General features: G+C 41.1%; 1 protein-coding gene across 6 annotated transcripts in view; it reads right to left on the bottom strand.

Moving 5' to 3' along the window:
- The window catches only part of MTCL1 (microtubule crosslinking factor 1), a 103,770-nt gene that overhangs the window by 25,139 nt on the left and 55,769 nt on the right, over nt 1-22,862 (bottom strand). For 5 of the 6 annotated variants that reach the window (XM_087707275.1, XM_087707276.1, XM_087707277.1 and 2 more), the window contains 5 exons: nt 18,564-19,889; nt 17,559-17,714; nt 12,609-12,701; nt 10,988-11,218; nt 8,875-9,063 (listed from right to left, as the gene is read on the bottom strand). In XM_087707275.1, the coding sequence (XP_087563401.1) occupies nt 8,875-9,063; nt 10,988-11,218; nt 12,609-12,701; nt 17,559-17,714; nt 18,564-19,889 (1,995 nt within the window). The remainder of the gene's footprint in view (nt 1-8,874; nt 9,064-10,987; nt 11,219-12,608; nt 12,702-17,558; nt 17,715-18,563; nt 19,890-22,862) is intronic. The other variant, XM_087707279.1, reaches the window with a different exon arrangement.

The raw sequence follows: 22,862 nt of genomic DNA, 5'->3' as shown, positions 1-22,862 counted from the left end.
AGTGGAAACACCAAACCTGAAGTAGTCTGAAGCAGCCTGAAGATGACGAATGAGACTTCGTCGAAACGTCGCCAAGACATCTCCAATTCTACGCGGGAGAAAACCCGAACAACTATATATATATATATATATATATATATATATATATATATATATATATATATATATATATATATATATATATATATATATATATATATATATATATATATATATATATATATATATATATATATATATATACACACACACACACACACACACACACACACACACACACACACACACACCAGAAAGGGCAGTAAGGCGGACAGCTAAACAACTTTTAGAGATGACTTTACTTCAGAAGAAAAAAGCTGCAGAAATATTTTCCCCCCTTTCTAGTTTGTTCCTTTACTCTTCAGCCTGGAGTCATGGTAAGGTTTTTAAAAAGAGATATTGGTTGGAGGGCAGACGGAAAGTTTAATTTTAACACCTAACTGGGGCGAGGGGGGTGGGAGAGGGAAGATTTACAAGTCAGCTTTTTGGTTTTTTATTGAAGAAATATGACTTGGGGGGGGGGGAGGGAGAAGATTAAGCTGGGGAAAGGTTTTGGGAAACTCATCCTGAAGCTGCCTTTTATGTAAGGTCCAAAGCCTAGAGAGGGAGGAGAGTTTTATAGCTTCTCTGCTTTTCAGCTGATCAGGACCAGAAGACAGGCACAGAAAGCTCAGAAAACAGCCTTCATTTTAGGGGTGCTGAAAATAGTAGCTTTTCAGTGGAGTCGAGGGAGGGGTCACGCATGGGTTTAACACAGCCTGATTGGTCCATTAGACTGAGAGAAAACTTCTTAGCCTTCTGCCTTTCCCATTGGCTCCCAGTTTCCTCTCAGTCTTTCTGGGTCCTAGTACTGTACAAAATTGGCTCTCTAGGTAGGAAACCTTTAATTATTGATAGGATTATATTTATTACATTCTAATTTGATCTATTGGCCTTTCCAAATTCTAAAAAAACATGGCTGTGCCCAAAACGGACAATTCTGTGTCCCAAAACAGTGGGGAAGGCCTGTAGGGCATTGTCTGACTCTCCCCTCCGTGGGCCAGGTGCTCCGTACCGATCCCCGGGCCAGACGGGGGTGACGGGCTTCCACAGCAGCCTCAGAGCCGCCTTTGCCGCTAGCAGCATGCCGAAGGTATTTTCAAGTGCCGAGAAGCCGAGGAGACGCCGAGCGCATTGCGCGCGCAGACACGGTCTCCTCGGGATGCCAGTGAACACCTCGAGCCTCGCTAAGGCTGCCCAGGCTTCTCCCGCGCTTTAAGCTCTCCCTGATGACTAAACAAAGCCAAGGGGATGCGAGGCAGGCTCCAGCGCCACTTTGAAGCAGCCGCGACCGCTGGGAGCGTTTTCGGAAGTCGGAGCTCTGGCGGCCATTTTGCGAGCCACCACGTGGAGAGGCCCAGGCGCTCGCATAGCCGCTTTTCTCCTGCGTAACAGCTAGGCCCCACAGGCCATACAGCTCGCTCGGTCCTCCCTTCCAAGGACAATTTTGAGGCTTGGCCGGCTGGCAAGCCCCTTCCGAGCATACTCTGTAAACCAGGCATTTGGGAGCAACTTCTACAGGACGCATGAGTGCCTCAAAATAGCGGCCAGGGCTGAGCCCTTATGTCCGAGGCCACCCTGCCACCTACGGGCGAGAAAGACCTCCCAGACCAACCCAGGGCCAGGTCTACTGCAGTTAAACCTTCATCTAATCAGAGGCCCTCTCAAGCAGCTGAAAAGGATGAACTGAGACGCCAAAAGGCACTAGAAAGGACAACAGCAAGGGCGGAGAAGCAGGCCTAATTGACTAGGCCCAGATCCAGGTCCAGGTCTCCCTTGGGGTCTACTCCACACCACTCACCCTCCTCTCGAAGGGTTCAGCCCCTCTTCCCCATCTGGGTCCCCATCCAGGTCATACATCAGCTCCAGGAGGGCGGGATCCCCTTCTTCTATGCTAGGGTCTCCCCTGCCACTGGGGCAGGAGCCAGAGGATCCTCTGAAGGGCTCATCCAGTTGTTTCCACCCTAGGGCTCAACAACAAGACCCAGATCCTTATCACGAGGACATGGAAGACCTAATATGCCTTCCAGAGAGTATCAAAAGATTGATCTCTGCTGCCATCTCACATGGCATTTCTCAGAGGGATAGGTCATCCCACCATGGCAGATCCTATTCCGGCCATAAGACTCGACCTAGGGATCCTTCTCCCTCCCTAGTCAGCGAGGGGTCTACCTGAGGCGAGGATAATTGTAATGACATGGGGTTTTTGGAGGATGAAGACAACGCTCCCCCAGACTCCCCATCCTCCTCTAACCCCCTTCCGCCTGCCATATTCAAAACCTTACTCCACAGGGCATGCAAGACCACAAAGATAGGGACCAGGGATCCCACAGTCCCTCCCCCTAGGGACCCTGACATGGCGATGTTCTCCAACACCGCTACCAATAAGGAAGAGATTCCTGCACCTCCCCTCTTCCTAGAGGTGGTTAAAAATCAGTGGTCTCGGTCATCTAATTTTTCCACACCAGGCAGCCACGACCGTCGCGCCTATAACGTAGAGCAGGTTTTCGCCCATGCTCTCCAGCTTCCCACTATCGACACCCCGATAGCAGCCCTTGTCTCCTCTTCCCCAGTCGTGTCAGGGGGCGCAGCAGACAAGATGAAATCCGAAGATAAATGGGCAGAACTCACCCTCTGAAAAAACTTTACTGCCTCTGCCTGGGTGATCAAGTCAGCAGCCACAGCGTCCTATTTTAACCGTACAACTGTGATGTGGCTGTGCCAGCTCCAGGAGCGTGTCCCGATCCAGGACGAGCGCCTCCATCAGGACATCACAAAGATAATGGCGGCCTCACAATATTCAGCGGATGCGATTCTAGATGCGGTCAGGTTCGCTTCCAGTGCCCTTGCAACATCTGTCACTTTCTGCCATCTGCTGTGGCTATGAAGTTGGCAGATGGACAACAAGGCAAAATGGAACCTGGCCGCAGCTCCATACACAGGCCCAAATCTCTTTGGGGAGGCTCTGGATTCCATCTTGGTAGAAAACAAAGATAAAAAGAAGGTGCTACCTTCTACGGCCAAGAAACCAGATGCCTGCCCCCCCCCCCACCGCAGATCTTCGTTCAGGACCCAGATCACGACAACCAATCCCAGTATAAGCCCTTCAGGCAGGACAGACAGTTCCCGCAGTCCTCCTACCAAGACCATAGCAGGTTCCAACCACAGTCTAAATGGCCCTTTCGGGGGGGGCAGCAGCCCCTTCCCCGGGGGAAGTGACTCGAACCCGAGTCCCCCGATAGGTGGCCGTCTCGCACTCTATGCGGACCAGTGGGACAGAGTCTCCACAGACACCCCTCCAAGACTCTTCAGGACCTTCCCTCCATCTAGGAGTCCAGAACGCCGCTGCCTGATGGATCTCGCAGTAAGTCACCTCCTGGAGATCAGGGCGGTGGAGGAGGTTTCGTCCTCGGAACGTGGGCAAGGTCATTATTCAAACCTGTTCATGGTCCCCAAGTGCTCGGGGAGTTGGAGAGCCATTCTGGATCTCAAACTTCTGAACCAGTACCTGATCTACAGATGTTTCAAAATGTCATCCCTGAAGTCCATCCTCCAGAGCATCAGGTGGGGGAATTTTCTGGCCTCTGTGGATCTGACAGAGGCATATCTACACATCCCAATCCTTCAGGCACACCGGAAATACCTGTGGTTCTCCACAGAGAATGCCACTTCCCATACCGGGCCCTCCTGTTCGGTCTGGCATCAGCCACCCGCACCTTCACGAAGGTCCAGGCGGCATTGGCGGCTCACCTGTGCTCGATCCTGGTGAGACTCTAATGCTACCTAGACAACATGTTAGTCCAGGCAGGTTCTCTTCATCAGGCAAGGTCCAGTCTCTGGTTCACCATCCAATGCCTCCAGTCCCTGAGGTTCTCCATAATTTTTCCAAAAAGCCACCTGTCCCCGTCCACTCAGATTCTCCACTTGGGGACAGTCATAAATTCAGAAACAGGGATAGTGCAGCTCTCCCCAGAACGCCTGGCCAGTCTTCGCCAACTAGTAGCCTTTGTCCGCAGAAGGTGGTCCGTTTCCATCCTGACCTTGTCTCAACTACTTAGCAAGATGGTATCCTGTAAAGCGATAGTTCCTTGGGCCAGACTGCACCTACAACCTCTCCAATGGGCCAAGAGGCGTTTGAGCAATTCCACCAGGACCTTGTGATTACCACCAGAGGTCTGGTCCTCTCTCCTGTGTTGGTTGTCCCCAGCAGTACAACGGAGGGGCTCGTTCTGGGAACTGGACAGAGTGACAGTGACAACCGATGCAAGCCTTTTCAGCTGGGGAGTGGTAATGGACTCCAATATGGCCCAGGACCGGTGGACTGCCGCGGATCTCCGCCACACTATAAACTGGCTGGAGCTGAAGGTGGCGCGGCTAGCCCTCTGACACTTCAAACATCACCTCCAAGGTCAACATGTCCTGCTTCTGATGGACAACGTAGCCACGAAGGCACATGTGAACCCCCTGCTTCTGGGGGGGGCGCATTCCCGGGCCCTGTGGCAGGAGGCCCTGAGACTGGGTTCATGGGCAGAGCGACATCTAGCATCGCTAGTGGCAGAGCACATCTCCAGGGAGATGAATCACCAGGCAGACTGGCTGAGCCGGGCGACTCTGGACAATGGTGAGTGGCAGCTCCTCCCCAAGCTTTTCAAGAAGGTCTGCCAGAAGTTCGGCACCCCAGTGGTGGATTCAACTGCCATGCTTTTTCTCACGGTTCTGGTCCCGAGAAGCAGAGGGCACGGATGCCCTCAGGAGCAGCTGGCCATTGGGCCTGCTTTATGCCTTCCCTCCCATTCCCTTCATTCCCGGGACAGTCAGGAAGATAGCCAGGAAAGGGGCTCAGATCATCCTTCTCGCTCCATACTGGCCCAGGAGGCCTTGGTTCGCGGACCTGGTCCAGTTGTCAGTGTCCCCCCCCCCCATGGAGGATACCTCGGGAAGAAATCGCCTTGTGTCAGGGGGTCCTGGTACATCCAGAGCCCCAGTGGCTCCACTTGACTGCCTGGCACTTGAGCAGCACCTCCTGAGGTGTGCTAATCTATCCGCAGGGGTCATAGCCACCATCAAAGCCTCTAGGCAGCCTCCACCACCAGAATATATAACTCCACCTGGGGGGCGTTTGTCAGATGGTGCACTAACCGCAGTCTCGAGCCTTCCAGGGCTTCGGTGTCTGATGTCCTGGAATTTTTGCGAAAAGGTTTCGAGGACGGCCTGTCCCAAAACACTTTACATAGGCAAGTGGCCGCTTTGGCCACAGTACTGGGGGGGAGGGATCATACTCTTTCCCATGGGTCCCTCATAAAGCATTTTCTGAAGTGGGCTGCTAATCTTTGTCCACCCCCGATCCATAGATTCCCGACCTGGGACCTTTCGCTGGTCCTCAGGGCTTTGACTGGGGAACCGTTTGAGCCTCTCAGGACGGTTCACATGCGTCTGGTCACCCTTAAGGTGGTATTTCTGGTGGCTGTCACCTCTGCCAGACTTATCTCAGAGCTGGGCACCCTCTCTTCCCAAAATAACCTTTGTCTGTTCCATCAGGACAGGGTGGTCCTCTGTTTAAACCCCACCTTCCTCCTGAAGGTGAATACACCTTTCCACAGGGCGCAGGAGATTGTCTTACCAAATTTTTGCCTGGATCTGTCTCACGAACGCGAGCGACTCTGGGACAGGCTGGATGTTCGCCGGGTGCTCCGGATCTAAGACGAATGACAGGGGTCCATAGGTCAGAGGCCCTGTTCATTTTTTTCAGCCAGGGTCCCTAGGGGCCAGGGTCTCTTCCTCCACCATCAGGAGATGGCTGAGACAAACCATTGTGACGGCCTATGAGGCAGCTGGTCAGGTTCCCCCTGCGGGCATTACTGCCCATTCCACACGCAGTGCCGCCACTACCACGGCCTGGGCTACGAGGGCTCCATTTGAGACATATGTCGAGCGGCCAGTTGGGCTTCCCTGACTCCATTCATAAGACACTACTGTCTAGATGTCTACACTTTGGCTGAAGCGTCATTCGGTAGAAGTGTCCTACAACAGGTGGCAACGGTTCCTTCCCCGGGGCCCCAGTCTTCCCTCCCTGGGACGTAGCTTAGGTATGTCCCATGCGTGACCCCTCCCTCGACTCCACTGCAAAAAGAACATTGGTCTTACCTGAACGTGTCTTTTCAGTGGAGTAGAGAGACGGGTCACATCCCGCCCTAGTTGGTTAGACAGGGACTGGGGGAGGGCCGGGAGGTCTTTCCCGGGGTCTCTTGTGACTTTTGTTTGCAGACACGGACTCTTTTCGCCATCGAGGAAACTGGGAGCCAATGGGAAAGGCAGAAGACTAAGGAGTTTTCTCTCAGTCTAATGGACCAATCAGGCTATGTTAAACCCATGCGTGACCCCGCCCTCTACTCCACTGAAAAGACACGTTCAGGTAAGACCAACGTTCTTTCTCCCAGGAGGCATGGGGAGTAAGCCTAAGAGCTGGGGGGAAGGAGACAGACAGGGGATGACAGTCTATCATAAGTATGAATGAAGGCAGGAGTGCTGCATCTGTCATAGCTTTGAAAGGGGATCATTTATAGTTTTGGGGTGTCAGTCGTTGTTTTGAACAGTTGTTAAATGGCCTGTTGTTCCTTGAGGATTACTTGTATTTGAAATGTTGAGGCAATCAGTTGTTAAAGTAACTCTTTTTTTTTTGCCTCATTCTCAAACAGTACTAGTTTTATTCTTCATGTTTCTATCACCAAAAGCAATACAAAGTATAACATTAGAAATCAATACAATATCTCAGTAGAACATACTTTAAAATCACAACTAAAATATAGAGGCTCGGTAATCTGAATGGGTTATAAACATTTAAAAAGATCACCAAAACCTGTATTTAAATGTGCATACATTTCTACTTAAACCAACAAAAGAGACAAATATTTTGAATACTGTTTTAAATTGTGATAGCTCAGGCTCCAGTGTAATTCTGATGGAAATTGAAGCTAGAGGACTGGCAGTAGTTGAGCAAAAAGTGTCTGTAGTTATGAGAAAATGATGTCTGGCGTGTGCTGGATGGTTAGGTAAAGTAGATAAGCACATCAAAAACCACCAGTAGATTTTCTAAAAAAACTAGGTGTGTACTTGCACAAGGGCCTCCCCTCACCCCAGATTTCTTAAATAATTTTAAAGATGGACAAGAAGAGAGGCTGAATATGTGGGATATACTAAGAATATCAGCCCATCAAATAATAAACATACACATTTTTCAAGAGTGATGATGAAATCACAGTACTAAACATATCACAATTAAAGACAAATGCAGTATGTTGAATCTACATGCTACTTCACCTGATAGAATTTGTAATCCAAGGGCCAGGAGGCAGAGGTATAGTGTCTAAATGTGAAATACTAGACTGGTTTTGATATACTTTTTAATTACAAATGTCTTTTGGTGGAAAGTGAATGCCATGGCAAGGATTGTGAATCCTTCATACATATAGAAAAAAAACTCCTTGCAAGTAGATATTTTTGTTTTTGCACAGAACAAATGCAAAGTTCCTTTGTGAAGGACTAAACAAGAATTTCATAGAGCCATCTGTCATTGTAAAATATATTCTTGTTTTGGTAGTATACTATTTATCGCAGAACAATTTAAACTATTATCTCAAGGAAGTATGCAGATATCATCCAAAGTTAAAAATGTGGAATGTCATTTTTATTAATATTTTGTAAATTCAAATGTTCTTTTATAATAGTTTAAACCTATTTATATTAGTTGTCTGGAAAAATTAAATGCTATTGCCCATAAACAAACTGAAATATTTATATTCATATCAGCTTTTACCAGTTTTTTCTAACTATCTATGTCAATTTTCATAAAAAACATAATTACTGTACACATATCAATTTAATTATATAGCTTTTTACTTGTAACTATTACTAGAATCAGCACTGATGGAACAGAAAGCTTTTTCAGTTTTAACCCCAAGACTATGAAATGTCTTGCTATTTATTGACTCCACTAGAACAGAGAGCATGATTTATTTAAATAGATTTTTAAAAGCTTTGCATTTAGATTAGTTTTGGACTTTTAAACTTTAGGATATGCACACATAGTTGGTTACTTTTATTATTGATTAATGAATTCTTATATTTTATTATTTATATTATTCATTGCTTTAATAAAGTTTTATTGAATGATACTATTTTCCTGTACATAACTAGTAGTTATCATACTTTAGATCAAAATATATTAACTAAATCAACCTTTTTGGCCCCACAGAATGGCATTGGCAGAAGCATGGGGGGCGGGAATGGTTTCAGTGTACAACCTAATCCCACACATGCACAAAGCTTCGTGGGCTCTCCTGTCTCATCTACAGCCCAGTTCCTAATGGATCATGGACCAGTCCCAGTCCATGGGCTGGGCGGTTGGGGACTTCTGGGCTAAATTGCCAATAGTTTTATAGAAACTGGATTGAACTGCAAGTCAGTGATAGTATTTGTAAAGGATATTGCTAATTAATCTCTTGGTATATTTTGATGTCTAAACACTGTATCTGTATGTAGGTCATGTCCCAAATTGGAAACTCTCTCAATACATTTGTGAGAAAAAGATTAGAATGAATTAACTCTTACAATAGTGATTGAGAAGTAAATTGCTATGAAAATGTTTAGGAGAAATAAACATGTACATTCTGAATACCACCATTCAATGAGATACCTTTCTCAGCACTACTTTGTAGAATAGACAGAATGGATAAAACAACAAAATCACTCAAGATAACTCTCATGACAGAATAAGCACCTGTACATTTGCCTTGATACCTGCTTTTGTAGCTGCAACATCTCTGCTGTCTGTAGTTGTGGTCCATGGCTGGTTCTTTCTACTGTGGAATGATGGGAGTAATTTGTCATTGCAAAAACAGTATCTTCTTCCTCCTCTTCTTCCCTCTCTTCGTCACCTTTTTGTTCAGTGTGAAAGGTGAATTCTAGCATGGGATCAAGGTGTTCTACCTAAAATTGCAAATTAATTAACATAAATAGAATTCTATATGAAAGAAATAAATTCCTAAATGAAACAACTACCTATTTTATAGATTTTCCTTATTTTCTTCTATGAGCTCATGGATGTTTAACTGTTTATGAAATCAAATTGATGAAGTGGATAAAAAATTGTTACATCCTACAAACAAATTACTCCCTATTTTTTAAATGTATAGTTTGTTCATTACTTGTATTATGGTAACTAGGCTTCCCATATTTAGTACCCTCAGAATTCTTTTAGAGTAAACTTGGAATCATGGTGCTAACAGTTAGAGGACTGCAGTTTGCAAAAAGGCTGATTTAATTTATATATATATTCATTCCATATATGGCTAAAGTGTAACATCCTGGGCTTTGGTTTGGCTCCAAGTTTGCAGTCTGGCCATGTGTTCATGGTGTGTGTCAGTTTGCTTTGTGTGGGGCTCGGAGGGGGGGGTGCAGCAGTTGGTGATGCCACCGTGGTTTGGCTTCTGGATGTGGTTACATTTGGTCTATGCGATGGGTTTTGGTTTGAGTCTGGTGAGGGTGATTGGTAGTTGCGTCCTGTGTTGTTCTGGGTCCGGTGTTGGTTTGCGTGGCTGGAACTCGTTTGTTGACTAGGGCTAGTTTCCAGATGTCTGATACCTCCCGCCTACCAGACGTCACAGAACAAATGGCCAGACCGCAAACTCAGAGACAAACTAAAGCTTGGGATGTTACACTTCAGCCATCTGCTCAGGATATTACATCACAGAACTCAGGAGGTTAAAACACAAAGGCTCAGGATGTTACAACGCAGCCAACCCCCCCAGGAGGTTGCAGCACAGGACTTAGGGTATCACTACAATAGAGCTCAGGAGGTCATCACACAGCCCATTACCCAGGTCGTTACAACACAAAAGAATAGGCACACAGCCAGTACCTCAGCCACACAGGATGTTACGAAACAGCTGACTAATCTGCAAACATCAACTAATCAAGATGTTATAACACAGCCAACCAATCTGCTTGCAGCAACAGAGCCAGCACTCCACATACCCCCACCAGTATTTATAGAGGGACGGCAGCTCCAATCACGCTTTGCTCGCACAGGCACGAGGCCGAAGACACCAGCCTGAGGATGACGAGTGGGACCTCGTCAAAACGTCACCAAGATACTCTTAATGTTACACGGGAAAAAATCCGAATACACCAAAACCTGCGCACACACACACACACACGCGCACACACGCACACACACACACACCATTATTTTAATCTTATTGTACAAATCCTGAGATTCTGAGATTTCTAGAATCATAGATCTAATCTCATATTCGGCAAAAATTAACACAATAGGCTTTGTAATTAACTGTATTGATTTGGCCTCTATATTGGTGATATAGTATATAAAATGATTAGTATATAAATGAATTTAAAAAGAGAATATGCTGCTATATAATTCTTTTTATTGTTCCTGCTTTTAGTTAATACAAAACTCACAATGAACAATTACAATTCTATTTCCACACACAATATTTTTAAATTCTAATGTAAAGTATCATTTGGTTATTCTGAAGAAAGATATCTTAAACTGCAGGAGAGGCAGAAAAATGTTGGGTTTGTAAATGTATTGTTTTATCCCACAGTCTTATGGCACCTTTAAAATTTAAAGGTAACAGATAACCTGGGATATCTGCACAAATGAATATCTATTGCTACCTTTTCTCTTTGATAAGCCTAATTAGTTTCAAGTACCAGTTTGATATCTTTTTTGCTTAAAAACATTGTGACAAGAAATTACAATGCCACAATGAAGGTAGTTTTGGCATCTGAACTTGAAGTAATGTTATTTCTTAAAATATCTTTTGCCTATAATAAAACGATTATCATCACATTTCTAGCTTTACTCCATTAAATAGTATGGGACAGTTACCTCAAGTATGTCTTCTTCTTGCTTCTCTATTTGCCTGCCATGCCGCCAATGTTTTAGCAGCCATTTCAATTTCACATATAGGATAAAAATGTTCTGCTTGAAATGTCTGAGTTCTTGATCCATCAGAATTTTCTCCTGACTCCACGTTTTCTCTTCTAGTTTGTTCTGTAAAGTCAAGCTTTGTACCTCCAAATCTTTTCTTTGCAAGTTTTGCAGATGTTCTTCTTCCAACTTTAAATAGAACAAGTATGCATAACATGAACAGAATATTGTCCTTAAGCAGCTTGTTACTGGAATCTGCCCCACACATCCATTTGAGCAAAACGAAACAAAAACAACCCCAAGATTCCCAATTCTAATTATTATCACCTGATTTTATCAAGGGATCCATCTTTCAAGAAACCCAAAGATCTCAAGTTGAAGACTTAATTTAATTAACTACAATAGCCTTCTGGGGAAAAAATTACACACCTCATTTATTGTAACAAGCTGGATTAGATTTCTATAGTGTAAGCATTTGAATTCTCTGGGTATAAACACTGTCTCTTCACTGGATTCTTTCAATGTATTGCTTACATGATCCTGGACTTGATATTGTTATATGAGGGACTACAATTCCTAACTTCATTTTCAATTAATAATTAGAAAAACCAATAGGGTATGATTCTAAATTATGTATGTTCCCTGTGGATGAGGAATTTTTTTAAGGAGTTGAGTGCTATTTTTATATGTTAAGAAAGAGAGATTCTTATTTTCCAAGCCAGTTGTTGAAAGGGCTGTAGTAATGAATCATCCTTTGGATAGAACAAACTATCCAAAGAATATGTCTATGATTATGAACCATCCAGGCATAGAATAATAAAGAATCTCTCTCGATTCATATGTTCGAATATCCAGCAAAAGATTTTGTTTTTTTACCTCCTTTAAGAGTTCAATGTTGAGTTTTTAAACAAAGAAACATACTATACATAGATATGTATACATAAACACATTGTCAACTAATTGACAATGATAATTAATTAATTAATTATCACTACTAAAGGTTTACTGTTCTGTAATCCATCAATCAACTGATGATTCATCTATCTATATCTAAAAAACCAAACATTATGCAATCATCCATAATTTCATATCTGCTTCATCTATAATAAATCATATTATTAAAATAATTTTTAAAAAGCAATTTCTAGATTCTCTATGCAAGATTCTTTTATAAAAAGTATTTGAAAAACAATTTTCACATTCTAATTTTTTTCCGTATATTCCAATTATATTAGTTTTATAATAGCAGCTTACAATATATGGAACTGGATGCACAAAAAATATCAAAGTGAGAATGACAAAACTTTATACCATATTATATTCATGTAACCAATAATGTTCCTGTAATCATGTAATCCATTTTCCAAATAATATGACTGGCAGTCAGAATTTGATTTCTATTTATACATGAAAATTATATAGATTAAAAAGAATCAATTGGCCCTTAAAACTGTTTCAGCAATTCTTAATTATCCACAACCACATATATATAATATCTGAATATTTTTCACAAATATATGGTGCTTCTAATAGTAAGCAAACCAGATGAAGTTTTCCAGTAACTATTTAATGTATTTACCTGAATTATCCTTTCTGAAAAGGTTTCTTGCTCTTCTTGTCGAAGTTTCACCTCTTGTTCTAGCTGAGTCTGAAGCTCCTGTATCGATACATTCTGTACAGGTAAAACATGGCAGTCCCTGAGCTGATAAGCAGGTTAACAGTTCTTATAAACAGGGGTGGGCTGCTACGGGTTCGGGAGAATCCATAGCCAACGTTATGACTGGTTTGGAGAACCTCCAAATCCCACCCCTGGCTGGCCCCACCCACCACGCCCCAGCCCTGACACCCCACCACGTCCCTTCCAGGATTCTCCATGCGGCCTGTTTTGGATGTGAGGTAAGTGCAGGGCCCACGCAGAGGCTCGGGGAATGGGAAAAACTGGCTTCCCGGAAGACATGCTATGTTCATAATTAATGAAAAACCTGCAAAAATTTTTTCTGTTGATGAATCTGGTGATGCATTACTTGATTGAATGTAGATTTAAAATCCACATAAGGATCTGCTTTAGCTATGGTATGGACAGCTAGATTATTGGTAACCATAGTTATCTATGCAGACCTACATGTAATTTTTTGAAGTGTGCAGAAGCACTTACAGAAAGTTATCATTTCTGAAACTTTGGTTTTAAAGTTTATTTTGGTTTCAGTCTCATCTGTACAACTCCTAGAACCAAAGTACTTACTGAAGTAAGTACCTGAAAATAGTTAATTTTATTTCTTAAATTTATGTTTTTTGTCCTGGAGGAAGAGCCAATATCTCACTGAGCTGGTGATTGGCATTATTTTCCTATTGTCCAACTTGGTTCCCACTACATCAGAGTCTGAAAAACCAATAGGTGCTTTAGAAAAATTGGAAAGCATATTAGGAGTTCCAGGCTTCTGTGTGTATTGCAAACAGAATTGGCAAAGATGTCTATATCTGATTATTGTTTTTAAATGAATCCAAATATTCCAATCTGCACTTTCTACATTAACTCATATCGTTTAAGGCTATTTGCTTCTGACAGTGTGAGAACTTAGTCTCTTTAATTGCTTGTTCTCTTGCAGCCTTAAATAGTTCAATGGGCATCTCATCTGATCGTAGTGCTTTCTTATTTGACAGCTGGTCCAGTGCCTGTCATATCTCATTTTGTAGGAAAGAAGATTCATTCACACATTGTGTCTGTACAAATTGTTCTATGATTCCATAACCCAATTTGTAAAGAGCTTCAGTATAGCCTTTCCATCTTACTTTAATTTCATTTACTTCTATTAGATTTCTTCCATGACTACTAGATCTGTCTTTTGATTTTTCCCATGAATACTGTACTCTAATCTTATTTTTTTTCTTTAATCTCTTCTGCTTGTTGAAAGTCTTTATTTCTTTATTTGCTTTTTGCTTGATGTGATGTAGATATATTCAATTGCCATGCATAATTTTAGGTCTTACTTTGGCTCTTATAAAATAAATTGTTTTGAAAAACAGCTGAATCTTTTCTTTGGTATTTTGAGAATACTTTTTTCATTTAGTTTTTATGATGTCTCTTATTCTTCTATAGCTCCTTAGTTTCTTTTCTACATGGCATCTGTATATTTTCTGTTTTATAATTTGTATTTCAGACTGCTATGGTTCACTGATTGTAATTCTCTATGTTCTCTTTCCTATTATGTATTAAATGTTATTTTAATGTTGTAAATCCCATAATGCCTATGTGTAAATTATATATATGTGTGGCTTGAAGCTGATTCTCTCAATAAATAAAGAATTAACTTTGCAAAACTCTGTTAACCTTCTTCATTATTACATTTTACTTAATCCAGTTCTTCTGTAATTTCAGATTTTTCAATTTCTCCAATGTTTACATTCCAGTCACCAAGTTATATTAGTATGCTTTTTCCAAATATTGCATTTAGCCCTTCTCAATTTTGCACTTAGTATTTTTTTAGTGTTTTTTACCATTGCCCCCTTAAGAAGTGTACATTTTTGTACAAAATTAATGTTAGATGACACCTTTTGAGTTATAACTAAACACATACTTGCAATCCTTCTGAACTATCATTAACATTCTTTTGGCTGGCTTCATGCCGTGATACATATTATATTAACTGAGTTGAAGAAACCCTATTCATTTATTTCAAAAATATTTTCATTTCAAAAAAGTTGTTTTTCTTTGTTCATTCTTCTCACATTCCATGTATTTCAATTACATCTCTCCTTGTAAAATGAGAAAATCCTCTTTCATTAACTGACTAGATTTCTTTGTAGGTTTGATCTGACTACATTATTGTTTCCAGTTCTATTTTGAAAATGAATGTCTTTCTACTTGGAATCTCTTCACCTATCATATAAACTTGTCTCAATGTTCCAGCCATGTCCATACATTTGGCTTGGAACTATGCAGAAATCATTTGCCACTGGTTTGATTTTGGAATTCCTTCTTTTAGTAGCATTATCTTCCCTTAGATCTATGAGCCTTACCTGTCCTTTTCCTTATTGTGGAGGATTACTGTTAATGTTACACCACTCATTCCCCCCATCAGCAAGGGTCACCTGACATGGAACTCCCACTCCCATCTGCATTACTATCAGAATCAATAAAGCTATTGATGCCACTCCACCATAACAGGTCAGTATTTTTTTCCTGCATTTCAGCAAGTATTTTCAATAAATTGGTTACTTTTTTGAAAACATATAAAGTCTCTGCTTTTGAGACAGTTCACATATTTTTCCTCCATAAAGAGGGAATCTAGCATCAAGTTGGTAATCTTGGATCTTAGAAAATTTTTAAGAGATCATGGTTTTAAACAACATGGCTATTTAATTTATTAACATACAACTAAAGTATATTTCTGCTAATATCAAGTTTCTTTTTGTCTTGAAGATATATCTTTTTCATTATTTTTCAGCATAACTAAATCACAATTCAATCAATCCATCAATCCTAGGGCTTGCAAATCAGAATGCTACATGTTTTGCTCCCTGTGGTGAAATTCAGTGGTGAAATTCAATTTTTTTACTACCAGTTCTATAGGCATGGCTTGGTGGGCGTGGCAGGGGAAGAATACTGCAAAATCTCCATTCCCTCCCCCCCCCCAGGGGAAGGATACTACAAAATCCCCATTCCCTCCGCACTCCTGGAGGAAGGATATTGCAAATTCTCCATTTCCACCCCACTCTGGGGCCAGCCAGAGGTGGTATTTGCCGGTTCTCCGAACTACTCCAAATTTCTACTACCAGTTCTCCAGAACCTGTCAGAACTTGCTGAATTTCACCCCTGCTTTAATCTACCCGTTTTCAATCTAAAAAGTCAATTTATAATATACTTAATGGCCAGCAAATCAAATATTGAATTCACAAATTTGTCTTCCTTCAGATAGACTTTTTATTTAAAATGTTGCTTCAGAATTTAAGAAATTAAGTGTACATTAATTCACCATAAAAATGATCGGAGTATTCAAAATTTACATTAGGAAAGACCTAAATTAATGAAATCATTGCTTTTCAGTCAATCATTTATGGTTATTTATTGCTGGCTTTTGATGTAAAGATATAGAACCACTTCAATCCAGATTATAGGGCTGTACAATTGACAAAATAAATTAAGTGCTATTCCACAATGAACATTTGCAATCATCCACAGCTAAATGTTCAAAAATGGCTAGTTCTAGGCCACATTATCAATCAGACATTCAAGTAAGAATTTTCTTCTCATTCTTATGGCAATTCTCAATATAGCAATATGACTAAAATAAAATCTAACAGTCTAGTGCCTTCAAAGTGATCTGGAGCTCTATGTTTTGAAGGCTATGTTCTGATCTTAAAAAAAATAGAAGAGATGAACATACAATTGCTTTTTTCTCAATTTAGATTCAGATGGGTTAGACTTTAATGCCTATTTAAACTCTGAAACAGTATAGCACTTGTATAGCATCTACATGAAACTGCTGGGTGAGTTCATCCATGTACATGGGATGAGGTATCACCAATACATTGATGATGCCCAGCCATACAGTATATCTCGGTTCTGGATGAAGTGGGTGTTGCAGTGGACATCCATCTTGGAGACAGTGGGGATGGGGAACAACAGATTTCAGCTGAACCATAGTAAGATGGTTATGGGTGAGCTTCTCTGTAACCAGGAGTTTTTCATCTTTGGTCTTGGACACGGTTGCACTATTCCAGACAGACCAGGTGTGTAACTTGGGAGTCCTCTTGTACTCATGGCTCCTGCTCAATGAGCAGGTGGCAGCCATGGCCAGGAGGGAATTTCCCCAATGATGCCCTTTCTAGGCAGGGAGGCTTTATGCTTGGTCACTTATCTCTTGGTCATCTTCCGATTGGACTACTGCAACATGATCTACATGGACCTACCCCTGAAAAGTAACTGGAAGCTTTAGCTGGTGCAGAGAGCAATTTTAAGAGCCATACTGGGTGCCTGAAGAAGGACATATATAACAGCCTTGTTCCACGAACTGCACTGGGTACTAGTTTGCTTCAAGGTTCAAGGTTCAATGTAAAGTGTTAGTCATCACCTACATGGCCTAAGGACAAGTTATCTATGAAATTGGCTTCTCCCCATCTCATCAGCACATCTCATCTCACTCAATTAAGCAAGGAAGGTAGCCTGCGGACCCCATCAGTCAAAAGTTTCAACTAGCAGTGTCTAGGAAGAGAACCTTCTCTGCCGCTGCCCCCTTGTTGTAGAACCTCCTGCCCACAGAAAATCATAAATACAAGAATACAGTTTTGTTCCCATAACCATTATAGTGCAAATGATTGCTAAATGAATCAGTTGCTAAACGAAGGCTATCTGTATTGGCTATCCTGAGAAAAATGCTAAAAATGGTCAGATTACCATTTCATTAAAATATTAGGTGGAGTTAAATACAAATTATAGGGCTCAAAGGAATTATTCCCTCTATTTTGCCTGGGCTTCTATGACAAACAATTACTGTTCTCTTTCAATGAATTTTTATTCAGCTGTGCTAACCTCTAGACTGAAACAATTCTTGTTTTCTGGCCTGTAGAATTTAAGGTCTCCATCAGTTCTGCCATGTGGTTCTGTTGTGCCTTGTTGTTGATGAATCTCTTTCTCATCTCCATGGTCTGGGCTGCGCTGCCATTCCATCTGATCCTTTTGTTTGGACTGTTAGGTGCATGGGTGGGGATTGTAACATAAAAAAAAAACCAGGACAGGGGAGATTAAAAAAAACAAACAAAAATGGATAAGGTAGGCAATTGAAAAAACTACAAGACAAAAAAAAGCGTGAACAGAAAAATCAACTTAAATGCAGTGTCATAAGCAAGTGACGAGAACAGAACTAAAATAAGGATGAGCAAAATAATGGGCTGAAACATCTGAAAAGCAAAAAAGAGAGAGGGGAAAGAATGCAAATACTGGTTATGAGGCGCATGCAATGGGGATGCATGAGTCAAACCAACAGCAAGCGTATAAGTTATGGAGTATATGGGGATACAAGGCTCTTCCAACCTTATCTGTGCTGTGCAGAAAAATCTCTATTCAGTATGGCAGCTGTGAGAGTATGAATCCGGGGAAATGCATTATGAAAGGCAGTCTTTTGTTGGCTACAGGGCCTTTTTATTCGCCCCTTACTTATGTAAAAGAACTAAAAGCGGGCTTTTAAAGTATTTTTCATTCTGGATTTTTATTTTGGTAAGACCTTTTGAAATACATTTCATATTAACAGTGTAAGAGAAAGTATGTGCTTATGTGTTTTGTTAAATTAGTTAACAGTAACTAATAAAATACAGCATCCAATATAATAAACAACAAAAAAATCAGATGCTGTTTCTATTAGCCTTTTTTGTCATGAGGAAAAAGCTTCTGTATGAAAATAGCAAAGAGTTAAAAAAAGGATTTACAAATATTTTATAAATTAATTTCAAAATCATAACAAACAAACATGGTAAAATTAGCACCAGAATGCAGCAAGAAAGACTAACAAAACGTAAAAGAAGTATGGAATCCACCTACCTGGAAATCTATAACTAATTCCTTTCCTTGATTTCCAATGGGTGAATCTCGAGAGATGGATGTCATTGTGGAAAGGAAACTAGAGGATTCTGTAAGGTGTGGAAGAGGGGAAAGATCTTCCAGTTGTTCTTTGAAGCCAGCCCCAATGTTATCAACCTTCTCCAAGAAGGTTTGCAGTTCTTTCTGAAAATGTTTCATCCTTGAATTAATAGTGCTTAAAAGTTCTGGTTCGTTGTTGTTCCCCTTTTTCCCCTCACTTTTTTTTAAAATTTGCTGAGAGGAAGTACTGCTATTTATTTGGACTTTTGTTTCATATATTAAATTGTCTGTATCAATGACAAGGCGTTCCATAGCTCTTTCAAGCCTTTCAGCCTCATATTTGATACCGATCAGTGATTCTGAGTTCTCTTTGGCCCTTGATAAATCAATGGAACACAAGTAACTAACTTCTGAGTGTTTCCCACTCCCAAAACCTGATGTCTTTTCATATACATCTTCAGAATCACTTTCACCTCCAATAGGTCCTTCTCTCCTTGGTTGAGGTAGATGACTTTCTTCACTGTCATACTCTTTCTTTCCTGTCTCACTCTCAGCATCACTATCCCTGGGGCTGCATGTTCGCAAACCTAGGTGAGAGGCAAGATCATAGCGCTGCACATTAGATAACAGTACACGATTTTCATATTGGAGTTTCATCACTTTTCCACTCAGTTCATTGATTTGCATCCGGGCTGACTTCAGTTCTTCTTGTAAGGATCCACTGCATTTGGATGCATTTTCATCAAACCAACCAGATTCTTGTCCAGGGTCAAACTTGAATTTATTTAATTCATTCGTTAGCTGCTTATTGTGATCTTCAATTTCAGAGATTGATCTCCTAAGAAGTTCTGCTTCTTCCTCTACAAATTGCAAATGATGACGCAACTCTGCAGCTGATTCCACAGGGTCACCATAAGGTGAGGTAGGAATGCTTGAAACACGTTCCTGGTTAAGACATACTCTTTCATACTGGCATCTCATATCCTCCATCTCAGCCTTAATTCCTCTGTTTTCCACCTCTAGTTCTACTAACTTTCTGCCCAATATGTTAGCTTCTTCTTCCACTAATTTTAAACGAAGCTTCAGTTCAGCCTCTCTTGTGCTCGGTGGTCCTCCAGCCTCTCCAATGGGGAGAGGACTTTCCACATCCCCATAGATGGATTTGTACTTTTGAAGCTCTTGTTCCCATTCATCTTTCTCTCTGCTTAGCTTGGCCATCTTCTTACGCATCAGTACTGCTTCCTCTTTGGCAAACTGAAGCTGGCACTTCAAATCAGCACTGTCTTCCTGCCAATAAAAGCAACAAATATGTAGATAAAAGGGAAAAGACAAACATATTCTGGCCATAGCTCTGTAAAACAACTTTTTCTACCCTGTTATGTTGGATTTCAACACATCATGGGTATATGAGGACATCAAATTAGGGCGCACATGCACACACATGCACTCTACAAAATTTAGTTAAGTAATTGCTAGTTAAATGTTAGTAAAAAAAATTACCTTGCAATAAAGTTCCAGAAATTGATAGTTATAATATAAATGTTGCACACTTTTAAATGAAGAAAAAATCAATAATGTATAATATAAAAATTGAGATTTTTTTTACATTAGGTTATTCAAATATAAACTTTTAGATTCCTTTCCACAAAATAAGTATTTATTCCAGCAGAAACAAGTTATAGATTAAGTGAAAAACCAAATTTTATCATTTTTTAAAAAAACTATAAGAAATTTCATAATTTCCAATAGAACAGAATATATGTAACTCACATTTGAACTCCTTGGAGCTCTCTATGCTTGGCTGTTTACTTGCAGACATTTCATTACCCAACTAGGAAACATCAGTGTGAGCAAATGTGAGGCTGCTCATAGCTTCCCAGTTGAAACTATGGTTGAGTCTACCCATGTGTTGTGAAATTAAGGAGTTTTTATCATGTCTACTGAATACTAGTAGGGATGTAGCTCAGTGGCTAAGACTCTTAGCTTGTTAATCAGAAAGGTTGGAAGTTCGGCGGTTCGAATCCCTAGTGCCACGTAACAGAGTGAGCTCCCATTAACTTGTCCCAATTTCTGCCAACCTAGCAGTTCAAAAGCACATTAAAAATGCAAATAGAAAAATAGGAACCACTTTGGTGGGAAAGTAACAGTGTTCTGTGTGTCTTTGGCATTTAGTCATGCTGGCCACATGACCATGGAGATGTCTTCAGACAGTGCTGGCTCTTCGGTTTTGAAAAGGAGATGTGCACCGTCCACTAGAGTTGGGAACGACTAGCACATATGTGCGAGGGGAACTCCCACTCCCACTCCACTGAATACTAGTCATGTTATGGATGTGCTCTGCTAATCTTTTGCCTGGCTGTCCTACATAGTTATTGCAGCCCTTACACTCTATGTTGCAAATGACTCCTGTTTTTTTTTCCTTGGGCCGCCGCTACTGGTCTTTTAGTTTATTTAAGAGGTTTTGGAGGTCTGTGGTTAATTACTGTGCTATGGTGATGCCATGTGGTTGTAATAGTCAGTTGGTTGTTTCTAAGTTTTTGATGTATGGTAGTGTAATCAAGCAGAAAATAATACCCCAGTGAAGAGACTATCAAGGAAACAACGGTCAGGGCAAGCTACTGTATCTAGACAAGGAACAAACCCCATATTCACACACACTAATAATGGAATGAATGCAAACAAATAAGCCTAGAGAGCACCAAGGACTCAACGCCTCATAGTTTATCAAGCATGTTCAGATATCCCATGTCAGATGTTTGTTTTTCAAAATAGGGACAGACAATCTGCTCCACTCTGCTTAGGTACATTATGAATATAATGCAATATTCATATAGACACAACAAAGTCAAACTCTTACTTATAATGCAGGTCAAATATCTCTCTGGAATTATTAATAATATAAATTACTGTAATATTATATGTCATCTATCATTTGGCAGTCTCAACAGATGGTAGCACTTGTTTCATTTTGTCAGTACTGGAAGCTAAGTTGGGTTAGACTGGTTAGTATTTGGGATGCCTGACACCAAAGAATTCCAAAATGAGTTATTAAAGAAAATACGAGAAGATAACATCTGCAAAATACTTCTAAACCAAGATGTGTCATGCCTTCTTCAAAATGCTTGTTACTTGCATGAAAAAAGTAGGTATTAAATAGAAATAAAAATCAAGGCAACATTTAAAAGTGTTACATATAATTTGAATACCAATTCATTTCCGTTATTATTCATTGTATTTACTGAAATTTTTGTCAAGAAAGCAGTTTCAGAAAGGTGAAAAAAGCAGTTTCTTAAAAAAGAAAAATTCATCAACAATTGATGAATAGCCTACTAAAAAGAGGAAACATCATTTTAGAAATAGTTTTCCAGCATGTTTATTAATAGAGCCAGTTTGATAGATTGAACTAGAAACTAGAATTTTAGTCCTATTTTAGGCATAAGGACAATTAGATGATTTTAGGCCATTACTCTATTTCAATCCCAAGAAGAAAGCAATGGCAAACCATTTTCAAAAAATGTTGCCAAGAAAACTGCATGGATTTGTCATTGTAATCGCCAGGAGTCAAGACTGACTCAAAAGTACAAAATGTCTGTATATTTTGACTGCCTTAATGAAAATGAAAGCTATTACTACAGAATCAAGAAGATAAATCCATTTTTTATTTCTGTAAATATCCAAATTTATTTACTTTCTTTACTAAAAAAAACAAACACCTCAATTACTATCTTAGGTATGAAGCTAAACATTCAAAATTACTATTCCCATATATAAAACTTTAAACACACACACACACACACATTATGATAGGTGATAGCTGTCAGAGGATGCTGTGGGTCCTGTCAGACTGATTATTCCGGGTGGCAAGGTACAGGAAGAGGGCAGGGGTGGGTTTCAACCGGTTCGCAGCGGTCCCTGAAAACCGGTTGGTCAGCGAACACGGAAGTAAGTAACTTCCGGGAACGGCGAAGGGCCCACGCGTGCCCACACTCCTTACCCGGTTTTGACGAGTTCTGCGCTTCCACGCATGCGCAGGACGCATACAGCGCCTGCGCGATCCTCCAGGAGCAGCTGGAGCATCGCACAGACGCTAGTACGCATGTGTGCACCGCGCGCGTGCACACGCGCGCTGCACGCGTGCACGAGGACACCGCCGGCCCCTTCCAACCGAACCGGTTGGAATGCGGCGAGAAACCCACCCCTGGAAGAGGGCCTTCTCTGCTGTTGCTCCTGCTCTCTGGAACATCTTGCCCCCCAATGTGA

The sequence above is a fragment of the Thamnophis sirtalis genome, unplaced genomic scaffold (genome assembly GCF_051295495.1).
Source record: "Thamnophis sirtalis isolate CommonGarterSnake01/CBP01778 unplaced genomic scaffold, rThaSir2_p1.2 scaffold_2, whole genome shotgun sequence".
NCBI classification, from domain to species: domain Eukaryota; kingdom Metazoa; phylum Chordata; class Lepidosauria; order Squamata; family Natricidae; genus Thamnophis; species Thamnophis sirtalis.
The sequence above is the reverse complement of the archived record's forward strand: the minus strand, read 5'-3'. Positions and strand labels throughout refer to the sequence as shown.